General features: G+C 38.5%; 1 protein-coding gene across 9 annotated transcripts in view; it reads left to right on the plus strand.

The window, feature by feature from the left end:
- NUCKS1 (nuclear casein kinase and cyclin dependent kinase substrate 1) overlaps positions 1-18,616 on the plus strand; it is a 31,321-nt gene extending 12,705 nt beyond the window's left edge. For 2 of the 9 annotated variants that reach the window (XM_078391873.1, XM_078391872.1), the window contains 7 exons: positions 2,261-2,310; positions 4,911-5,016; positions 7,271-7,323; positions 7,741-7,890; positions 9,855-10,007; positions 13,488-13,721; positions 17,378-18,616. In XM_078391873.1, the coding sequence (XP_078247999.1) occupies positions 2,261-2,310; positions 4,911-5,016; positions 7,271-7,323; positions 7,741-7,890; positions 9,855-10,007; positions 13,488-13,687 (712 nt within the window). In that variant the 3' untranslated portion in view covers positions 13,688-13,721; positions 17,378-18,616. Of the gene's footprint in view, positions 1-2,260; positions 2,311-4,910; positions 5,017-7,270; positions 7,324-7,740; positions 7,891-9,854; positions 10,008-11,092; positions 11,243-13,487 lie in introns of all 9 variants that reach the window. The other 7 variants (XM_020797691.3, XM_078391868.1, XM_078391870.1 and 4 more) reach the window with 4 other exon arrangements.
- The last annotated feature ends 1,549 nt before the right edge of the window (positions 18,617-20,165 follow it).

Raw genomic sequence — 20,165 nt, forward strand, 5'->3', positions numbered from 1 at the left:
AAAAGATATTTGGTATTTTTATTTTTAATCCAGTATCAAATTTAGAAATTCATTTTATTTTATTTGCCTATCCTGTACTGTGTAACAGTGAATGTTGTACAATTTGTGTGGCAAACTGTATAATACATCTGCATACTTAATAGCTAGCTCTTCAGCTGTCTTCAAGTCAGCTTTGAACAGAGTGCAGTGCAGTAGTTTCCTCTGATAGCAAACTTGATTCATCCATACTGACCAGTTGTTTAATGAAATTTGTCCACCTGTGTACAAGTAGAGGTTTGTGCATTCAGAATTTATCTCCAGAGAGTTACCAGCTTGAGATAAAGCTTTCTTCTGGTCTGCAGCAGGCAGGAAAAGCTTGTACTTCCTTGTCCCAGCTGTCTCTGTTAGGTTAATGGTTTGCCTCCCAAATAATAAAGTTTTTTTTTAAATCCTGTGTATTAACTACAAAGACAAGACCCAATCTAATCCACTCTTAGAAACAGGCCACTAATAAAATGTAGCATGGGAGCTAATGATTACCTTTTTCAACGGAGGTCTAATCAGTGCTTCTCTCGAAACATATGGTACAACATATTGTCTTCTGTACAGTAGACAGTCTGCTCTAGTAGAAGATAATAAAGATGCTGAAAAAGGTAAGGGTCAATGATATGTTTTGTTCAGGAATCTCATCTAAGTGATGCAAAAAAAAAGCAATAGGCAACAAAGTGAAAGGTACCTGAGCACAACTAGAGATTTTGGTCTACTTGTTCCATAAGGCGGGCCATAACTAACGCAGAATGCTTATCATAGTATATTTCCTTAATTATTATAAAATGAATTAGTATGATCTTTGAAATACACATTAATACGAAGTTTTAAATACAGTGGTGCCTCGCATAGCGAGGTTAATCCGTTCCGGATTAACCTTCGCTATGCTGAAGCATCGTTAAACAGTACAGAAAAGCCCATTAGAACGCATTAAACATGGTTTAATGCGTTCCAAATGGGCCAAATACTCACCGTTCAACGAAGCTTCGTAATGGCCGGCAGCCATTTTCGCGCCCTCGCCTCGCTTAACGAGGGCGCGAAAACGCTGCGCGCGGCCATTTTGGGCCCTTTCCAGCCATTTCCGCGCTTCCGGCGGCCATTTTGGCCGCCGAACAGCTGATTGTCGGGCTTCGTTTTGCGAAGATCGGTAAGCGAAACGCTTACCGGTCTTCGCAAAGCGAATTGAGCCCTATTCAAAAGACGTTAAGCGATCGCATTAGCGATCCGAAAAAACGGATCGCTATGCGATTTCGTCGTTATGCGGTGCGCTCGTTAAGCGAGGCACCACTGTACATATTTACACACCTTTCCCTTTCTGTTTTGTACTGTCTACGTTGGATGTAGCTAAACTGCTTGTTATGCAGACACCTCTGAAACAAACTGAAATTTTACTACATATATTGTGAAATAACTGTGGTTTGTTCTAGATCATGAAGAATCTTTGAATTTTTATCTGTTTGTACTTAGAGGGGAAGCAAATGGATCTTTAGCTTGCTATAAATGTGACCATCATTGACTATGGTGCTGAGGCTGTGGGATCTTATTTTATAGGTGTAGGAAATTCTGTCCACATTTTTAAAGCATGCAGAGTATTGTTCCTCACATCAGATTCTATTAGTTCATTGTATATTACTTACCCTAGATCAATACTTTATAAAGCCTGGAATGCAGGTGGTTCCTATGCATCGCAAGTTAGTGTTGGGTGGGGTTTTTTCTCCATCATATTTCTTTACAGTACTGTTTAATAGGTGAAGAAGGAGGGCTGCCTGACCTTAATTATGCAACATCATGGGCAAGTGTAACAGCATTTTGCCAGCCACCTGCTATAATTTCAAATCAGGGACAAGGCATCACTGTCCAGGATGACTGGCAATAAATGGACAATTTCCTCTGAGTTTTCTGGGTGTCCTTTTCAGTAGGTTTCTCAAAAAAAGCAGGTGAAAGAATGAAATGTATTGAAGTAAAATATGCAGCATACACAATGAACAAGACATTAAATGGAGAAAAGCATATGCCTGTTTCATAGTTCTGTAAATGTTAATGATTTGATCTCCAGAGCCATTATTTGACTGTGAATAAGTTACTAAATCTTTTAAACTAGTCTCAGGAGAATGAGAACAACTTCTTGTACTGTTTGTACATTGTGGGTATACTGAAGCTGCTAAAGCATGGCAGCTTCTGGGTGCTATGAAACTTCAGTCTGTTCCAATGTCTTTTTTTTTCTTCTGTTCAGGAACAGAAAGGTGGTGGACTATTCACAGTTTCAGGAATCAGATGATGCAGGTAACTATAGTTCTTAAACAAAAATAGAACTGGAATTGGAGGCCAACAAACATTTAAAAGGATGCTTCCGAATTTTGTATGTTTTAAACCGCATATGTAGTAAGAAGTGATGCTGCTGGTTTACTATTGAATGGAACCTTTGGAATTGTTGATTTCCCCAGCTTGTTTTAACTTTTAACTTTCTTTGCTGTTGATAACTGTTTTCCTTCTCATCCGGCCCCAACTGTATTTTATTAAGGTTTTTGGACACATTACAATTTTTTCTGTTTTTTCTTGGAAAGCAGGCATGTTGATCCTGTCTGCTGAATGAATTTGTTATGGTGATAATTAGTAAAAACAAAATATGGTGTATTCCTGTGTTCTGTTGGAAATTAGATTTTTTGCCTTCTTGGTTATAAAATGTTAATGTTTAAATTGTTCAAGATTTGTATCAAAATAGAAACAGCAAGAATTTATTAGAGCATTTAAAACCAAACTGCTGTTTGTATGAGTTCAAACTATCACAGTTTGGCCTTTTAAATTAGTGATCTATCTGTTTTATATAAGCAATAAAAAGAATCAGCAAAATCTTTGATTAAAGAAACCTGTGGTGATGGAGTGCTATAGAATAAGGTATATTTCCAAAAAGTGTATGTTGCAGTTTATAGCCACCTTAAAAGTATATCAAACAGAATTGTATTTGGATTTACACTAGTAGAATTATGGCAGCAAATTGCCACTAATTATTGAGTTACCATTCATATTCCTACTTGCATAGGAAGTTGCATAGCAGGCGACTAGGAATGCATGTGGTGGCTTGTTAATTACCAGCAATTTGCCACCATAAATCACTTAAATCAGTATTAAAATGCAGAAGGATTCTGTCTTGGCCAACCAGATCTTTATAGAAAGCCTATAAGGAGGACATAAGTATAATGGCATTTTCTTTTCTCCCCCTCACCATTAATAGTGCTCTTGTTACATTTATATGTACATTCCGCTTTTCTATTAGCAGTGGTCAAGATGGCTTCCAGTCTTCATAAGACAATAAAAATCCTGTAAAACAAATTTAACTGTAGAATCATTGGCTGAAATCATGTTTCAATAATTGCCACTGATTAAAGATTTCCTTTACAATTTCAGTGTGTACATGTCTTTATTGCATTGTGTCATTTGGAGACCAAGACCATCCACACTCTTGTATTTCTGATAACCATATATGAGTGTGAAAGCTGGAGAGTTAAGAAAGCTGACAGGAAAAATATTGATTTCTTTGAAATCTGGTGGTAGAAGAATGCTTTGGCAGATACCCTGAATTGCCAGAAAGACAAACAAGTGGATCCTAGATCAACAAGTCTGAACTCTCTCTGGATGCAAAAATGTTGAGACACAGATTGTCCTACTTGAGGCACATGATAAGACAGGATTACTTGGAAAAGACAGTAATGCTGGGAAAGGTGGAAAGCAGCAGGAAAAGAGGAAGACCAAATATCAGATAGACAGGCTCCCTAAAGCAGCGGTACCCAATCTTTTTGGGACCTCAGACCAGTTGGGGGGTGTAGGCTCTGTGTGCGGGGGGAGGCACCCACATGCTCATGGGGCGTGTCATGCTTGTGGGAGGGTGTCACACTCGCGGATGGGTGTGTCGTGCTTGCAGAAGGGCATACCCCTGCAAGCGCAACACACCCACCTGCGAGTGTGACACTCCCCTCCGCAAGGCCACGCCCCCTGCATGCGGGGGGGGGGGGTCCCAGAGATCTGTGTCTGCCACCCAGTTCAAGGAAGGCCACAGTCTGGGCCGCAGACTGGGGGTTGGGGACCCCTGCCCTAAAGAGATCACAGGGTTCAGTTTGCAGGTGCTGGGTAGGGCTGTTGAGAAGAGGATATTTTGGAGATAGTTCATTCATAGGGTCTCCACAGAATGGAGGCAACTTAACGAAACATAGCAACACCATACAGGTTATATGCACCCTGAAATTGCCAGAGGAAATCTTTAATGACCAGTGATTTACCACCGAAGATGGTATTATTCTCATTGTATATGGGGAGATCTGCACAATAGAATTTCAGTCATAAAAATCAAATAAAACTGACCACACCATAAAACCATTACTATTAATCAGCTATACAAAAGTTTAAAACTTCACAGCATATTAGACATTATATATCCACTTCTATCCTTAAAAGCAGAGAGTGGAAACCGGTTTTACTTCTAGTGGGAGTGTATTCATCAGTATGAGAACCATTCTCATCATTCATATGTTCTTCAACTGGTCAAACCCCCACCCCAACCCCAAATTTATAATCCAGGTCATGGCAGTACCCTCTGAGCAACTTGCAGAAGTTAAAGCTATGTACTATAATAAAATGCAGAAGTCGCAAACTACATTATAAAATGCAATCTGTTCAGAAATGGTACCATAGTATGGCAACAAACCATGTATCTATCTAGAAAAGCACATTGAGTTTACATTTCAGCACTTACACTGTTGTGTTGAATGTTCATGTAGTTTTAGCAGATTGCTGTACATAAATGCTAAGTTCTCAAAGTTGTGCCACATAAATTATATCAACTGGCAAACGTGATCTCCCTTTGCACCCCTCCCCCATTTATTATGTAGATGAAGAATATGGCAGAGATTCAGCCCCACCAGCCAAGAAAATCCGTTCATCACCAAGGGAAGCAAAAAGCAAGAGGCGGTCTGGAAAGAATTCTCAGGAGGATAGGTGCGCTTATGTTGAATTTGTTATATAGGTCACTTTGTGCTTAGAGCCCATATGCTTTCCAAGCTTAATTTGGGTCACTAGAATATGAGTTTTACATAAATAGTTGGTGACAAAAGATAAGGTGGCAGAAATCCAGTAGTAAGTTGCAACAACAGCAGGCCTGCTGAATCAGTGGAGATTTGATGAGTCAATATGTGTATAAGTTCACCTGAGTCAGTGGGCCTACTCTAGTTGCAATTTGCTACTGAATTTCAGCCAGTTTATTTTGGAAATGTATTTATTGATTTTTATTTCTCAAAAATTTGTTCAAGATTTTTCCATAAATGATGTGCTTGACTTATCTCCAGAATTGGTTTGTGGATTTGTAGGACCTGGGAGGGTGGCATAGGTTTGTCCCTGAAGTCTTTCTGGGCCTAAGATCAGGAACAAGGGGAGAGACTTGGTCTTGCTGAGTACAAATTTTGGCTTTGCTGCCAAGGCCAGCTAAAGGTTGTGGGCACTCAATATTGCCTAATCAACATAACATCTGTGTTGCTGTCCACTGAATGAAATTGGTGAATAATACAAATATAAGTTTTATATCAGTTTTGTCTTTTCTCTTGTTCTGTGGAACTCAGCCAATGGAACTCATTGAACAGCCTTGCAAATATGTTACTGGCTGGCGAGCCTGCCTCTTTACAGCTTGCATTAATCATTTGTATTAAAAGCAGACAAGAGAAAACCTTTTCTTTCTAAAGTATGCAATCCCTTATTTAAGAGGCAGGTTTCACTCTTTGTAGGTTTTTGGGATTAGCTTGTTTTGTAGATCTTCAATGAACATACAATATATTCATTGAAACATACGCCAAAATCCTTTTACATAATTATGCCCCAAGAAAGCAAACATTGTAATTCTCAGTTGCTTTTTGATGTTACTTCATGAGTCCCAACTTGGATTTTGGGTGTGTGCCAGTTTGATGCCTTATTGTGCATCTGAAATTATGAGCAGGGATGTGTTAATTGCCTGCAAGAAGCTGCCGTTACATGTCTTCCACAGATGCACCAGGATTTTGGCTATAGTACGGTTAAACTTTTAAAATCATATTTTAATTAGAGATGAGACATATAAACTTCACTTGGTACAGAGTAAAATTTTGAAAAGATGTTACCTGAGATCAGGTATTAAGTTTTATGGTCAAGTGTGTTTCCGTTTCCACTGGTTCCCATAGTGGTTCTGGATCAAATTAAAAATACTAGTTTTGAAAAACAATCCGTACACAATTTAGGATCTTGGTATATGAAATATAAGCTGCTTCTTCCCTTATCCTGTTAAGCAAAGAATCCAGGCATAAAATATTTTGCCACTCTTATTTAGATGTGAAGCAAGGAAAGTGTATCAGAGTTATGGCATCAAATAGCTAAATGAGATGGTGTGCCTGGCTGTGGAGCCAGGAGCACGGAGTTTGAGTCCCCACTGTGCTCCCTGGCAGAGAGATCAGCTGAGATCACACAGCATATATATAGCTGATGAGGTACATACTTCAGTACCTGTGCACAAGATGTACAGTCCCAGAATGAGGCACTGATGAACAAATTCTGGGCTCTTTAGATGTAGAAAATCCTGGGAGAGTCACCATGGGTCAAAATCAATTTGTCAGCACAAAAGGATTGATTATCAAAATTTAGACAAAGGGAGAAACAACACACACACACACACACACACACACACACACACACACACACACACACACACACACACACACACACACACACACACACACACAGTGTGTGTGTGTGTGTGTGTGTGTGTGTGTGTGTGTGTGTGTGTGTGTGTGTGTGTGTGTGTGTTAAAGAAGAGGAGGGGAAGCCCGTCTAGTGAGGCTGCATTCCCTAAGGGTTAAATTTTCAACACCTGCAAGCTGACAGTACATGAATGATGAGAGTATCAATAGAGTGTTTTTTCTGTGTTGCAGCATGAGACATATTAGAGTTTGTCAGCTACTAAGTGTGATGATGTAACATCTGGAAGCTGGTGATGCCTGATCTTTATAACCATAGTGTAAAAGTACTTTAGAAGTTGCTTTCTTCTTTCCGGAGGATCTAATAAAATTCTACAGAATTCAAAACAGATTTATGTACAGTACGTGTTCTTGTTCAGATGTTGCAATCTAGCTGCTTTATTCCTTCTTGGCCCCTCCCCCACATCAGAGAAAGAAGTATTTAAATTGTCTTTGTGATGATATCTAGGTGTTAAACTTTGACTTTATTTTTGCAGTGAGGACTCAGAAAAGGACATGAAGACAAAGCGAGATGACTCACATTCAGCAGGTAGTGTATTTATGTCTTTCTTATGGCACAGCACAGGCAAGAGTCTGTCTGTTTTCAGGCACTATCATTACTACTGTAATTTCCTTTTGGCATGTGTTCATTTATTGGGCCAGAATCCTGTTGCCTTATGTGATCACTTAAAAGTAGTTGCACTACTTTGCTGCCTGCACATGCAGTTGCATGTTCCTGTTGCACACTTGCTCATCCTGTGGTTGCGCAGTTGACGCCATATGACCACAAATCAGCAGTTTCCTAAAACTACTTGAGGGATTGCCCTTATGCATGCAATATTTTGTAACAGGATTTGAGCCTTGGTCTTTATCGTTAAAATCTAGAACAGTTAACACCCTTCTCATTTTGCTTTCCTGTGATAGACAAATATCTAAGAGTCATTCCCTTCCCATTATTTTCTCTCAGATGAAGATTTTGGCAGTGAAGATGACTTAGGAGCAGATGACGGGAAAGCTGATAGTGACTATGAAAGTTCTCAAAAGAACAAAAAAGGAAAAAAAGCCAAACCTGACAAGAACAAAAGAGTATCTTCCAAATCCAGGAAAAGAGCTGCAGGTAACAACTATGTTAATTAAGTTGCTTACTTTGTTAAACTCCAGAGTTCTTCCTGATCCCTGTGAATCACACAAATACAGGTTTGCACCTGTGTTGAGGCTTGTTCTGAAGCATTGAAAAGGAAGGAGGGTGGGTTGTGTGAGTTCACAGATCATCTCTCAGAGAACTGTGGTTACAATCGCAATCCATCATTCTTTGTAACTCACACAAATGGGGAGTCTGAGAACATCACTTACCAGAAGTGGGGGTATTATTCCAAAACTGTAGAAAAAACTCCTGTCCGAAAAGTTGGATGTGATCAAGCTAGGCCGTCTATCTGTTATTGGTGGATGAATGTCCAAGGCTGGGACCATGAGGCTGCTCCACAGATATCTTGTGGAGGAACACCCTGCAGAGCAGCAGCAGATGCAGAACTGAATCTTCTAGAATGATTCCTCATCCCTTCTAAGAAAGGGACCCCTGCCATTTGATAGGCTATGATGGTGCAGTCTACAGTGTGAGAGTAGACTGAGCATTCCTTCTTCAGGGTGGCATAACATCAAGACAAGAACAAGGATAAACTCACTTGGACAATTTCATGTATTGTTTGTTTAGGATGTCCAAGAGGATTCATATTTGTTATAAAAGAGAGTATATGTGTTTCTGTCTGCATCATTGCTCCAAGATTCTGAAAACTAGGTGCCTCAAATGTGGCATTGTTATTTAGGGGATCCTGGGTGTCTCCACCTCTGCCTACTTTGTTTTACAAATGGAAGAATTAATTTTATTTAATTGAAATTTAGCCAGAATACCATCTTCAGCCAGACCTTCCTTAACCAGGAGAAACAGAGCTAGAGGGAAACCTGAGAAGATTAATTTTTCCACAGGGCCTCTAGGCAGCTCCAGTAGTGCTTTTCTCTGTAGAGTCCCAGGCTTTTCAGATACTTAAGAGAGAAAGAAAAAAATTAAGAGGAAGGTAGATAGGCATCTGCTGCCTGGTACAGAAGGAAAGTAAGTGGAAGAGTAAGAGAGAGGCTGAACTAGCACTATTGTATAGGGAGGGAAAGATTAGTGAAACAAAAGGGTGAGAGGGACTAGAGCACAGCAGAGGAACTGGAGAGACCAGGGGTTTTCTATACCAAGTGGTACTTCTCCTTGTAGGAAAACAGGGACCAGAGTGTATTCTGCTTTTGATTTCATTACAAGGTGAAAAACGGTACATAATTTGTGATACCGTGTTGCCCTGAAAATAAGAGAGGGTCTTATATTAATTTTTGCTCCAAAATACATTAGATCTTATTTTCATGGGTTGTTTAATTTTTTTTTCAGTTTTTTTGAATTTTTTTAACATAAGGGGCGACAAAGGAGAAAGGGAATTGGGATTTGTGAGGAAGAGGGAAGACAATGACATACTAATATCCAGTCTATTACCTATTGCCATATCAAATTTTGAATCATTCTGGGTTGTTTAATTTTTTTCACGTACAACAATCTACATTTATTTGGATAGTCATGTCATTTTCTTCTGGTTGCTGCACAATGCTGGAGGACGGGGTTTCACTTAACTAGGGCTTAATTTTTGGGGTAAGGCTTATACTACAAGCATCCTGAAAAATCATACTAGGGCTTATTTTCAGGTTAGGTCTTATTTTTGGGGAAACAGAGTAGATGTTTCATCAACAATACTGATTGGCATTTTACACTGGATGTTTCCAAAATGATTGAAGATTAAAAATAAAATAAAATTTGCCTCAATTATGCAATAATTTGATTTTATTTGTTAATTAAAATATTTATAATCCACTTTATATCTGCTGACCTCAGGATTGTTTTGATAGATACTACAGTTAAAATTTAACGTAGTCTATAACAATCTAGACAGCCTTCATTTGTGTCTAGCCCCTTTGTTGTTCCATGTACTGTATACTCTTGGAAATGTATGCTGTCCTGTAGAGCTTCAGTGTCTTTTGGTGACTTTGTAACAGAAGACAGTGAGGATGAGAAAGAAGACCATAAAAATGTGCGTCAGCAGCGACAAGCAGCATCAAAAGCTGCTTCCAAGCAACGGGAAATGCTGATGGATGATGTGGGCAGTGAGGAGGAAGATCAGGAAGAGGAGGAGACATCATTTCAAGAAAGTAAGTGTGGTTGAGTGGCATACACACCATGGAAAATAGGAATAGACTCGACAAAGTACAGGCATGTTTGATATGTGGTATCAAGTTTAAGATGCCCAAGCAAGCAAAAGAGATTCAGGAACACTGAATAGACGTCACATCACTGATGTACCTCATGTCCAGCTTGGTTGTTGGCAACAAAAGGGGAGAAGGAAAACACACTGTCTCTCAAAGTTGAGGGGACAAAATCTTTTAGGATATATGGGGAGCTTTTAGGCAATCTTGCTTCCAGTAAATTAGAACTTGCCATATTCGTCACTGTTTTATCTTCAGCACTGGGCAACAAACTGAACAAACCATTTGATTATAAATACCATCCTATCTGGCTTCATTATGCAGTAAAGGATTTCCGATTCCCCTGTGTTCATGGTTAAATTTGACTGCAAGATTAAAAACAAAAAGTGTTAAAATATCTGCACATAAAGCTATGTTTTCTAACTTGTCTGTTGTATTAACAGACGCTTGCTCACAGTGTTGAAAGTTGGGGAGCCATGCGAAATTTGCAGTGAATGTGTACAAATAAACAAACTCAGTGAATCAGTGAACTGAGGAACTAGAATGATGGAAACCTCGATTCAAAACCAGGAAGCAGTAAAGTACTGCTGTCAGATATATAATAAGTTACTGGTATTGCCTTCAGAGGGCACTTCTTCAGCTTACTACAAGATGGAAGAACATAATGAACAAGAGAACAGTCATGACAGGCTGGGAAGGGCGTTGATATAGAACCTACAGCAACTGGTATAGGAAATGGTCAGGCTGAGCCAGCATGTAATTGCTCTTGAGGGAAGGAGAAATTTGCCTGTACAACCACTCTTTTAAATAGCTCTGCTGCTTGTCACCAATCATAAAGCAGATTTACATGAGGAAGTACTGAGGCACAGAAGCCATTTCTCCAAGTTCTAGCACGTATGTTACAGAATGTAGAAGCCAAGAACTGACTCCTATCCCCTGATCAACCTACCAGACTCTCTCCTCATTCTGTCTCTCTTCCAAGTCAACAAGGACAGCTCTTAGAGACATTTCATTCCTCTCTCTCTGCACAGAAGATTCTGGCAGCGATGAAGATTTCCTTGTGGAAGATGATGATGATAGTGATTATGGCAGTTCAAAAAAGAAGAACAAAAAAGTGACTAAGAAATCCAAACCAGAAAGGAAAGAAAAGAAAATGCCTAAACCAAGGCTAAAGGCTACAGGTGAGCTCAGCTTGCTTCAAAAGTTCTTACTTTGCACCTGTTAGGAATAACATAATGGAGTTTTGCTTGCAAGTACTTATGTTTTCTCAGCACTTCAGCTCTTGTGCCTAAAAGGATATCAATCAAAAATTTCCAACTAGCTTTAAATTCATATTAATATAGATGATAGCCTGTATAATGTGGTAGAGCCAGGCTTCTGAAAAGTTCAGGATGGGATTCTGTGACTTCTCTTGGTTGCCAGTATTATGTTCAGAACACTTGCCAGTGCTGATTAAAACAGGTGATGTTTGTGTCTGCCATCCCCAAGGAAGAATTCCTTTCATTCCATTAGAAATGAAAACGAGATGGCGAACATTCACATAAATCCATCTGTACCCAGAGCTACAGACATGAGGATAAAAATACTCATTTAACTAGGTCTTGCATTTAGAAAAGTTGAAAATTCAGCTTGGGTGGAAACTTCTATTGAGTGACTTGGATTAAATTATCTAATCTCTCTGTTGATAACAGTCTTTTTGACATGTTGGTTAAATATAAAATGTTATGTTTCTAGGAGAAAAATAGATTATATATTTATTTCATTTCTATGCTACATTTCTCCTGGTGATATGGCACTTCTTTCTAGTCTTTAGTTTTATATCCGTGGAAAACTTATGAATAAATGTGTCCACAAGCAATGTTTCAAGCCTGGAATGAGATGTTACTCTCGAAAAGTTGTGCATTATTTAGGAGTATGTAGACCTGTCAAACTGCCACATCTTCTGTTTATTCTTCAAAAATACTGTGTTTCTCTCATATTGTATCAGATGTTTACTATCAAAATAGTTTTTATCAACATAATCTCTTTCATTCATAAAAAATTAGAAGGCAAGCATTTCTAACAGTCACAGTGACACCTTGAATATAAAGTGGGCAGAGGGCCTCAAATATAGGGTAGCACACTTCATTTCCAAAAAAAAAGGAGGTCAGGTTTAATGACTATCCTTTGTTATCTTTACAAATATTAATGAAGTCTCATTTCTTTATTACTTAGAGTTAAGAAAGAGAAGAAACTACAGTGGTGCCTCGCACAACGATTGCTTCATACAATGATGAATTCACACAGTGATGGGTTTTTTTGAGGAATTTCCCCCATCGTTTAACGATGTTCTCTATGGGGGAATTTCACTTAACGATGTCCCTTTTTGCTCATTTAAAAGTGTCTTAAAATGTTTGAAACCTGTTTTAAATGCTTGGATTCCATAGTGCACCTTGTGAAACATGTGCAAACTTAATTTGGTTTTGTTCTGAGTCTTCATTAATTTGGTGATTTTTTTTATTTTCCCCATTTAAATGAATTGAATGGACAGTTTAATGCATTTAAATAGGGAAAACAAAAAATCACCAAAAATTAAGGACGACTCAGAACAACACCAAATTAAGTTTGCATAGGGTTCAGGAGGTGGGCTAACGATTGCAAGCATTTAAAACCTGTTCCAAACATTGTAAGACACTTAAAAATGAGCGAAAAGGGACATCGGAAAGGACTTCAAAAGCACTGAAGCCGGCTTCAGTGCTTTTTAAGCTCTTCCGTTTTTGCTCATTTTTAAGGGTCTTACAATGTTTGGAACAGGTTTTAAATGCTTGCAATCGTTAGCCCACCTCCTGAACCCTATGCAAACTTAATTTGGTGTTGTTCTGAGTCGTCCTTAATTTTTGGTGATTTTTTTGAATTTTCTCTCATTGGAATGCATTGGACGGAAAGTTCAATGCATTCCAATGAGAGAAAATTCAAAAAATCACCAAAAATTAAGGACGACTCAGAACAACACCAAATTAAGTTTGCATAGGGTTCAGGAGGTGGGCTAACGATTGCAAGCATTTAAAACCTGTTCCAAACATTGTAAGGCACTTTTACAGGAGCGAAAAAGGACTTCGCAAAGCCATTGAAATGTATTGAGTCGGCTTCAATCATTCCAATGGAGGAAACATTGTTTCACTCAACGATGTTTCCTATGGGTTTTTTCACTTAAAGACGGCAATCTGTTCCAATTGGAACGGATTAACCGGTTTTCAATGCATTCCTATGGGAAATGGTGTTTCACAGAATGATGTTTCACACAACGTTGATTTTTTTGGAACCAGTTAACATCGTTGGGTGAGGCACCACTGTACTTAAGTGTGTTATATGTGCCCAGAGGCTTATCTCACTTAATACATGATTGCAAGATGCTTTGTTGCATGTTGGTGCTTTTTCTTTCTCTAGTTACACCTAGTCCGGTGAAAGGTAAAGGAAAGGGAGGCCGTCCAGCAGCATCAAAGACATCGAAAGAAAAGACCCCATCCCCAAAAGATGACGATGAAGAGCCTGAAAGTCCTCCAGCAAAGAAGAAATCAGTTAGTCCTCCTCCAGACAAATCTGGGGATGAAGGCTCTGAAGATGAAGTCCCATCTGGTGAAGATTAAATGGTGGTGTAGGAGAGAAACTTTTTGAGAGAGAGTAAGGAAAGCAGAATATACTTAGGGGGGTAGAACGTGGTTTTGGTTGTGGCTTGACTCATGGGCTGTGAATGCCACCTTTACTTTAGCTGTTTTAATAGTACAGTTCTTTCTTCTATTTTTTAAAAAAGAAAACCTTTACACAATAATGTTTTGATGTCACAGTCTCTACTTGCCATTCTGTTCTCCCCGACCAAATCTGAAAGCCATTTAGATTTAAATTAACAACTTACAAAATATATATTTTTGAAGGCTCACTGCAGTTGTAAAGCAATAAGATTGAGGCTGACACGTGGAGGGTCCTAATTAGCAAACAGAATAGTTTTCCAAAACTGGAAACTTCATCTAAGCCAAGTTGCTTAATAGAATGCAGAACAAATATATTAGTATTACAGCATTTCTGTTGACATAAGTGCATTGGTAGTATATGAATTACTTTAAATTCCATCAAGGGTTTAAAGTTCCAATATTCTGAATGTTTGGGGTTCCACAGTCTATTTTTAACAGCCAAGGTAATTTTAATGACCATTTGATCTTTTCTACATTTCACATTTTACAAAGGCCCTTTTCATCCTATTGATATGCTTGCTTCCTAATTAGGGTAGCATTCCTTTTGGCCAAAACACAACAGTTTTCTTCCAAATCATGTTTCAAAGTTTGTATCTTTCCATGCTGCTTTAAATATTTGTATAAAATATAATGCTTGCTTTAGGGAGACATCCTGGAAGCTGGAACATCTATCTGGGAAGAGGACTAGAGTTTTTGTAATGGTGCAGCCTCTGTGTTTGAGCCCATGCACATTGGCTTAAATGTCTTAGATATCCTCAAAAATAAAATTTGTCAGGTTCCACCAACAAAAAAAATACAACTTTCCCTTAGACAGCTCCTTCGTTGCTTAACTTGATTCTTCATCCTCGTGCAGTGGATACTGCTTTGCTGCCATGTCTTACTTGTTCTCCAGATAGAAGAGGTCCTGTACCTAGACTAATCAAGGAGTATGGTGTGAATAGGGAAACATGAGGGATATAGCAACAACTTAGGTGTTTCACAAAAATACAATATTCTGCTAGTGCACAGTATATTTGAGAGAGAGGTTTGTGTGCTAGCTAGCATTTTAGTAAATTTGAAGCTGTCCATCAGTATTGTCAATTTAGAGGACGTATGTTGTCTTCCTGTCTTAGGGAAAGGAACTGCAGTATTTATTGAAAGCTAGAGTGCCACCTATTTTATATTATTTATCTTGTACATTTGCAGCACACATTCTCAACCACAATCTCCTTTTCTCCAATCAAAGCTGGGTATTAGTTTTGAAGCCAAAACTGTAAGATGTTTTCACATTCTTACACAAACATGCCTGCATGCGTACATGAATAAAACCTTCGTAGATGTAGTTCACCTGTATTCTCTTCAAAGATCAGGTCTACCTGACTAGTGTTGGAAAATGAAAGTAAAACATGCATAAGCAGTGACGTATCGTAGTGCTTCTCTCTTTCTAGTGCACCCACACAGAGGTATGCATTTTTAAGCTTTGGCTTATGCCGGCTATGTTGCTCTTCTGTTCAGAGCAGCTTTATTCATGTGTACGTAATTATATAAATCTGTGCAAGCCATTGCAAAAGATTACAAGTTCATTCTGGCTTGTTGTTACAATTTTGATCTAGATGTTAATGTGCATTTGAACAGTACCTAGAAAGTGAGTATGCATTCTTATAAAGAAGCCAGTCTAGATTGGATCACTTAGCCAATTAGCTAAAGTTTAAATGTTGAATGATACCAGTACAGGAGGCATGAATATTGAGTTACTCCTTTCAGAGTGTTGAATCTAAAATGATAGTCTTATCCCATAGTATAAATAAGATGGCAATCTAACCATTTCCAAGATGCTCCAAATATACAGGTGATGACCTCATATCACTGCAAGCATCCACCTGTATATTAGGGTTCGTTGTATTTCTGCTGCTGATTGAATGTTTTTCTTTCAATATCTTTTCTTTAAAATATATAGTCATGCATATTAGATACGGGGAAGCCATTAAGAGTTTTTCTTCAGCTATTTGAACTGGTTGTCACACTGAATTTTGTGCCAGTTCTTTCAGATATCCTGTATGATGGCAAACAGATTTCATAACTTTGAATCTATGAAAGCCTAAAATGCTGTATTTTTGTTGAGGTGTACATAAGTCACTCTATAAATAAACATTTTAAAAAGGCCCCAAAACAGTAAAGTAGTAACTGCAAAGGACCCTCCCTCTATTCTTTATCTAGTATAAAGTCTGAAGAAAGTATTTTCTGCAGTTCATTTTAAAGTAGCAAAACTATGTCAATATTTTAAACATTCTGCTCACATTTGTGGAATTTCTTGTCTGCCTCTCTGTTTATATTGCTTTGGAGTGCAGTATTCTAGGGATGCAATAGCAGTATCAGTTCATTTCTTTATTCCATAGAACAAGCATTGCCAGGAAAACACATAGGATATTCCAGTGCACATTAATCACTTAACATCACTTGCTTCCTGGAAATGGCAAGTTATTTAATATCCTAATTTAAAGTATTTCTAGCAGAATTGTTGGAAAACCAAAATCAAATGTGTTCAGTGTATCATAAGCTGTAGCTCAGCAAGCAACTATGAGAGCAACATGGGCATGGACAAAATTTCAGCAAGGCTTTGAGAAGCTTCTGTGCTTGCAACACATTTTGGTTTAACCAGGCAGATGTTGCCACAGTGCTGGAGAAGCAGCCTGTCCACCTTAAAACTGCGTATCCAGATATATGCTTTGTGATTCTCCCCTCCCCTTCACTAAAGTTTTAGGACAGATCAAAGGCAAGGATGTAGTGATTGATTTGATCTATTGTAAAAATAACGTTTAAATGTTTTGGGAGAAATGGACAAATTATGTAGATTCAAATGGTCTGTAAAAGTTTTCCTGATTCATTAGAAGAGCCAGTTGATAGAAATGCTGAGTATGCTCAATTGTAATGTGCGCCAAGTACTGAAACATGAATTATGAGGATTGGAAGTACTTCTAAACTGATCTAAACACATTACCCCAAGTACAGCAAACAGCTAAACTAAGGAGTGGAGCTGGGGATGGTGACAAGTCTAACATGCTGGAAATGTATGAGCTGTACAAATCGGTGCTTTTGCTTTATGTAATTTTTCTGTGGAGTGTTTATTTTTTATAACAAATCATAATGTTGGCACATGATTTTATAAAATAAAAGGAAAATGATTCCCATGATTTTAAATATTGGGAAATGATATTAGTACTTTGTGGGGGAGATATTTTTCTCCCCCTTCCCCCTTAAATAGCTTCATCCAGTAATGCTCTGTATGGGATCTACCTTTTACTGAAACCTAACAAAAGTCCCTCTTCTCTCCTCTCCCCCTTCCTGGACATTGCACTTGGAACAAACTCCTTGTAGAATCTAGGTCCCAAATGGAAACTGAACAGTAAATTCCCCTCTTGGTTGTGTGCCCACCACAAGGCAGAAGCTGGGAATGTGGTATAGTTGTAATAATTGAAAGGCCCATAAGCTGACAGTTTCCTTAGCCATTCCTCCTCCTTCTAACCTTTCTCCTTAATTGGCTAGCTCAGGCTTCATTATTCTCTGTTAAATTCTTTTCTAACCCCTAAAGCAGATGTTACTTCTTTTCAGATTTGTTAAAGCATCCACTGTATGCAGACCTGATTTGTTGACTGCTACTGGAAAACACCTGTTGCCACCTGCCCCTGTACACAGCTATAGAAAATGTAATAGTTCCATCAGTTTGAGCATGCTTGATGTGACTGCAAGATACTGTTGTGCATATACTTTGTATATCGGGCTGAATTTTTTATGGGGGCGGGTACAAATGGTTTGGGGCAGAAACAGCACACAATCTTAAGTTGCAGCAACGTGGAAACCCTTTCAAGTATCTTGTGTGAGTGGGAATGAGCACGCATATGTGTGCATGTGTGGATGTTTGTCTGGCAAATTAATGTGTGTTAGAAATTTGTGAATTTTACTTTCCTGCAGAAACAATTATTACAAAAGTTGTATATAAGAGAATTATGTAATTTGTTTACCAGGATCAAGTCACAGTAAAACCCTAGACTGTTCTCAGATATAAGAAGTAATAAAGCTCTCAGTGGGGCAAGCGCCCTTCATGTTGGTTAGGAGTTGGTGAAATAGAATGCAGTGGATATTTGTCTTGGGTATTCATTATCCTGTTGGATTCTTTGTCTCCCCTGCATTTTTCATGAGTGATTGTGAAGGACAGCTGACGGAAATATTCTACTTCTACCTAGCAGTTTTCTGAAGGAATATTCTCAAACTAGGTGCCAGAATCACCAATCATGATTATGACCAATAGGGTTTTCATTGTCCCTTGACAGTGAATTTTGCAGCATGGTACTGGGACTTCAGTTTGAATGTAACATTAATGCTTTATTTAAAAATGCATTTTTTAAAAGGGGGGAGGGTTTGAAGTGAACATGACATTGTTGACCATGTTCGTGAATTATAGATGCAACATGCATTGGTAGAATTGTGTGATGGTCTTTTGTGCTACTTAATTTTACATATTCCAGTCTCTGTATGTACTTGCAGTTTTAAAACAAAATTAACAATCCCTGCTTTGCTTTATTCAAGGGTTCCCAGGACTGCATATCTGCTCCTGAGCTCTGTTTTAAGTATGTGTATCCTTGGCTTGTATTTTGTATTAAAAGAGAACATGGAAAAGAACCCTTTCTTGTTCAGCATGTTGGAATTGTGTCCCCCTCATATTTCCCTCTCTCTCTTGTTTAATTTTTTTTGAATATATTAAGCAACTTATTCTTCTGTATCTTAATTTCTTTTGTAAACTTTTTGGTTTTGTTTAAAAATGGCTTTATAAAAGGGCTTTTATAACCCATATATATGTCTTCTGTGTTTTTTCCACCTCATGGTATCTCCCCTCATTAGTTCTGTGTTTACTTTCGGGAATCACTAGTAGTGTGAAAGTAAATTGACAATTCCTTTGTTTAAACTGTTTACTTTCACTTTTGAGGATTCACAGTGAAGGTCACCTACTAAGACTCGTGTGTAGTTTCCACACTATGGCATTGCAATCCGAATGCACACTTTCATAGTTGGTGGTCAGTGGAGTTCCGTCCTTGTTAATTGTGCTTAGATTTGAAATCTGAAGTGACAGAATGGATATGCCTTAGATCCCAATCTATTTATATATGGACTTTTCCTAGGGTGCCATTTGATTAACTTTTGGGATGGCAAAAGGGAATAGGCCAGTTATCTTGCCGGTTTTGCATTGAATGCATCTCTGTGTCAGTTGAAAATACCTCCTATCCTTGCAACCACCTCCATTTCTCTCCCCTTCAAATCAGTCACTGCTCCTGCTGAAAATGCTGTGCCTCTTTTAACCACCTACCTTGCTAGGCAGGAGCACCTGGAGAAGGATCTCAGATAATGATTTTTTGGGTTTGGGTAGGTAGGTATGGGAGGAGGAGCTTCTTCAGTTAGTTTTTCACAAGGCCACTGAGGTAGCTACACTCAACTGTGTGAGGCAGCTGTGTGAAGAGGAGCCAGACAGTTGCGAGGCTTTCTTTGTTTAGTGAAGTTGGGATTCTAGTTTGTATTTGAGCCTAAGTAGATAAAACACAGTCTGAGTGACTTGTGCCTTGAATTTTGAGGATCTGAGAGTTCTTCCAAGTTATGGATCTGTTCTTTTAGTGATTGTGCAGCCTTATCCAAAGCAGACTAGATGCCACTTAACCAGTTAGCCACAATTATTCCAGTCTAGGTTCAAGTGAGTCTCCAGTTGCTGTATTTTATCTAGTCAATTATCTTGTCCAACCACTTGTTTAGAGCTTAGCTACCTCATTAGATAAAAAGAAAGAAAGGGCAGAACTGAGTGTTGCCTGTCTTTTTAAACCACAACCCTTTATCTTTTCTCCCTGTGCTTTTGGGTAAGTGAATTAAGTCATGTGGGAATGCACTGGAGCCCTGAGGATCCCCATACTACAATTACCACAGGGCCTGAGCAATGTGAAAGAAGTACTTCCACAACTCAACTCAGTTACACTATCCAGTTGGATACCATGGTTGATTTATTATTATTTTATTTATTTGACTTCTATACTGTCCATCTGGCTGGAGGCATTTTGCAGCAATAAAAATAACCATAGTAACAGCAGCATATGAAGGCACAAACCAATAATAAAAATAAAAACAAATTGATATGTGATGATATGGTAATATAAAAAACTGGGGGGGGGGGGTTACAGCAATAAAAATAACAGTAACATACAAAGGCACAAACCAATTTTTTAAAAAACCATAATTGATATGTGATGGTAATATCAAAAGTCACGGAGAGGTTTTGGAACCAGCAGAGTCATATAGCACCTCTCCCAGAACAGATTGTCATAAGGTGAGCGTGTCAGTTTCAGTTTCAAATCCAGACTTG

This window comes from Pogona vitticeps, chromosome 4, assembly GCF_051106095.1.
Source record: "Pogona vitticeps strain Pit_001003342236 chromosome 4, PviZW2.1, whole genome shotgun sequence".
Lineage (NCBI taxonomy): Eukaryota > Metazoa > Chordata > Lepidosauria > Squamata > Agamidae > Pogona > Pogona vitticeps.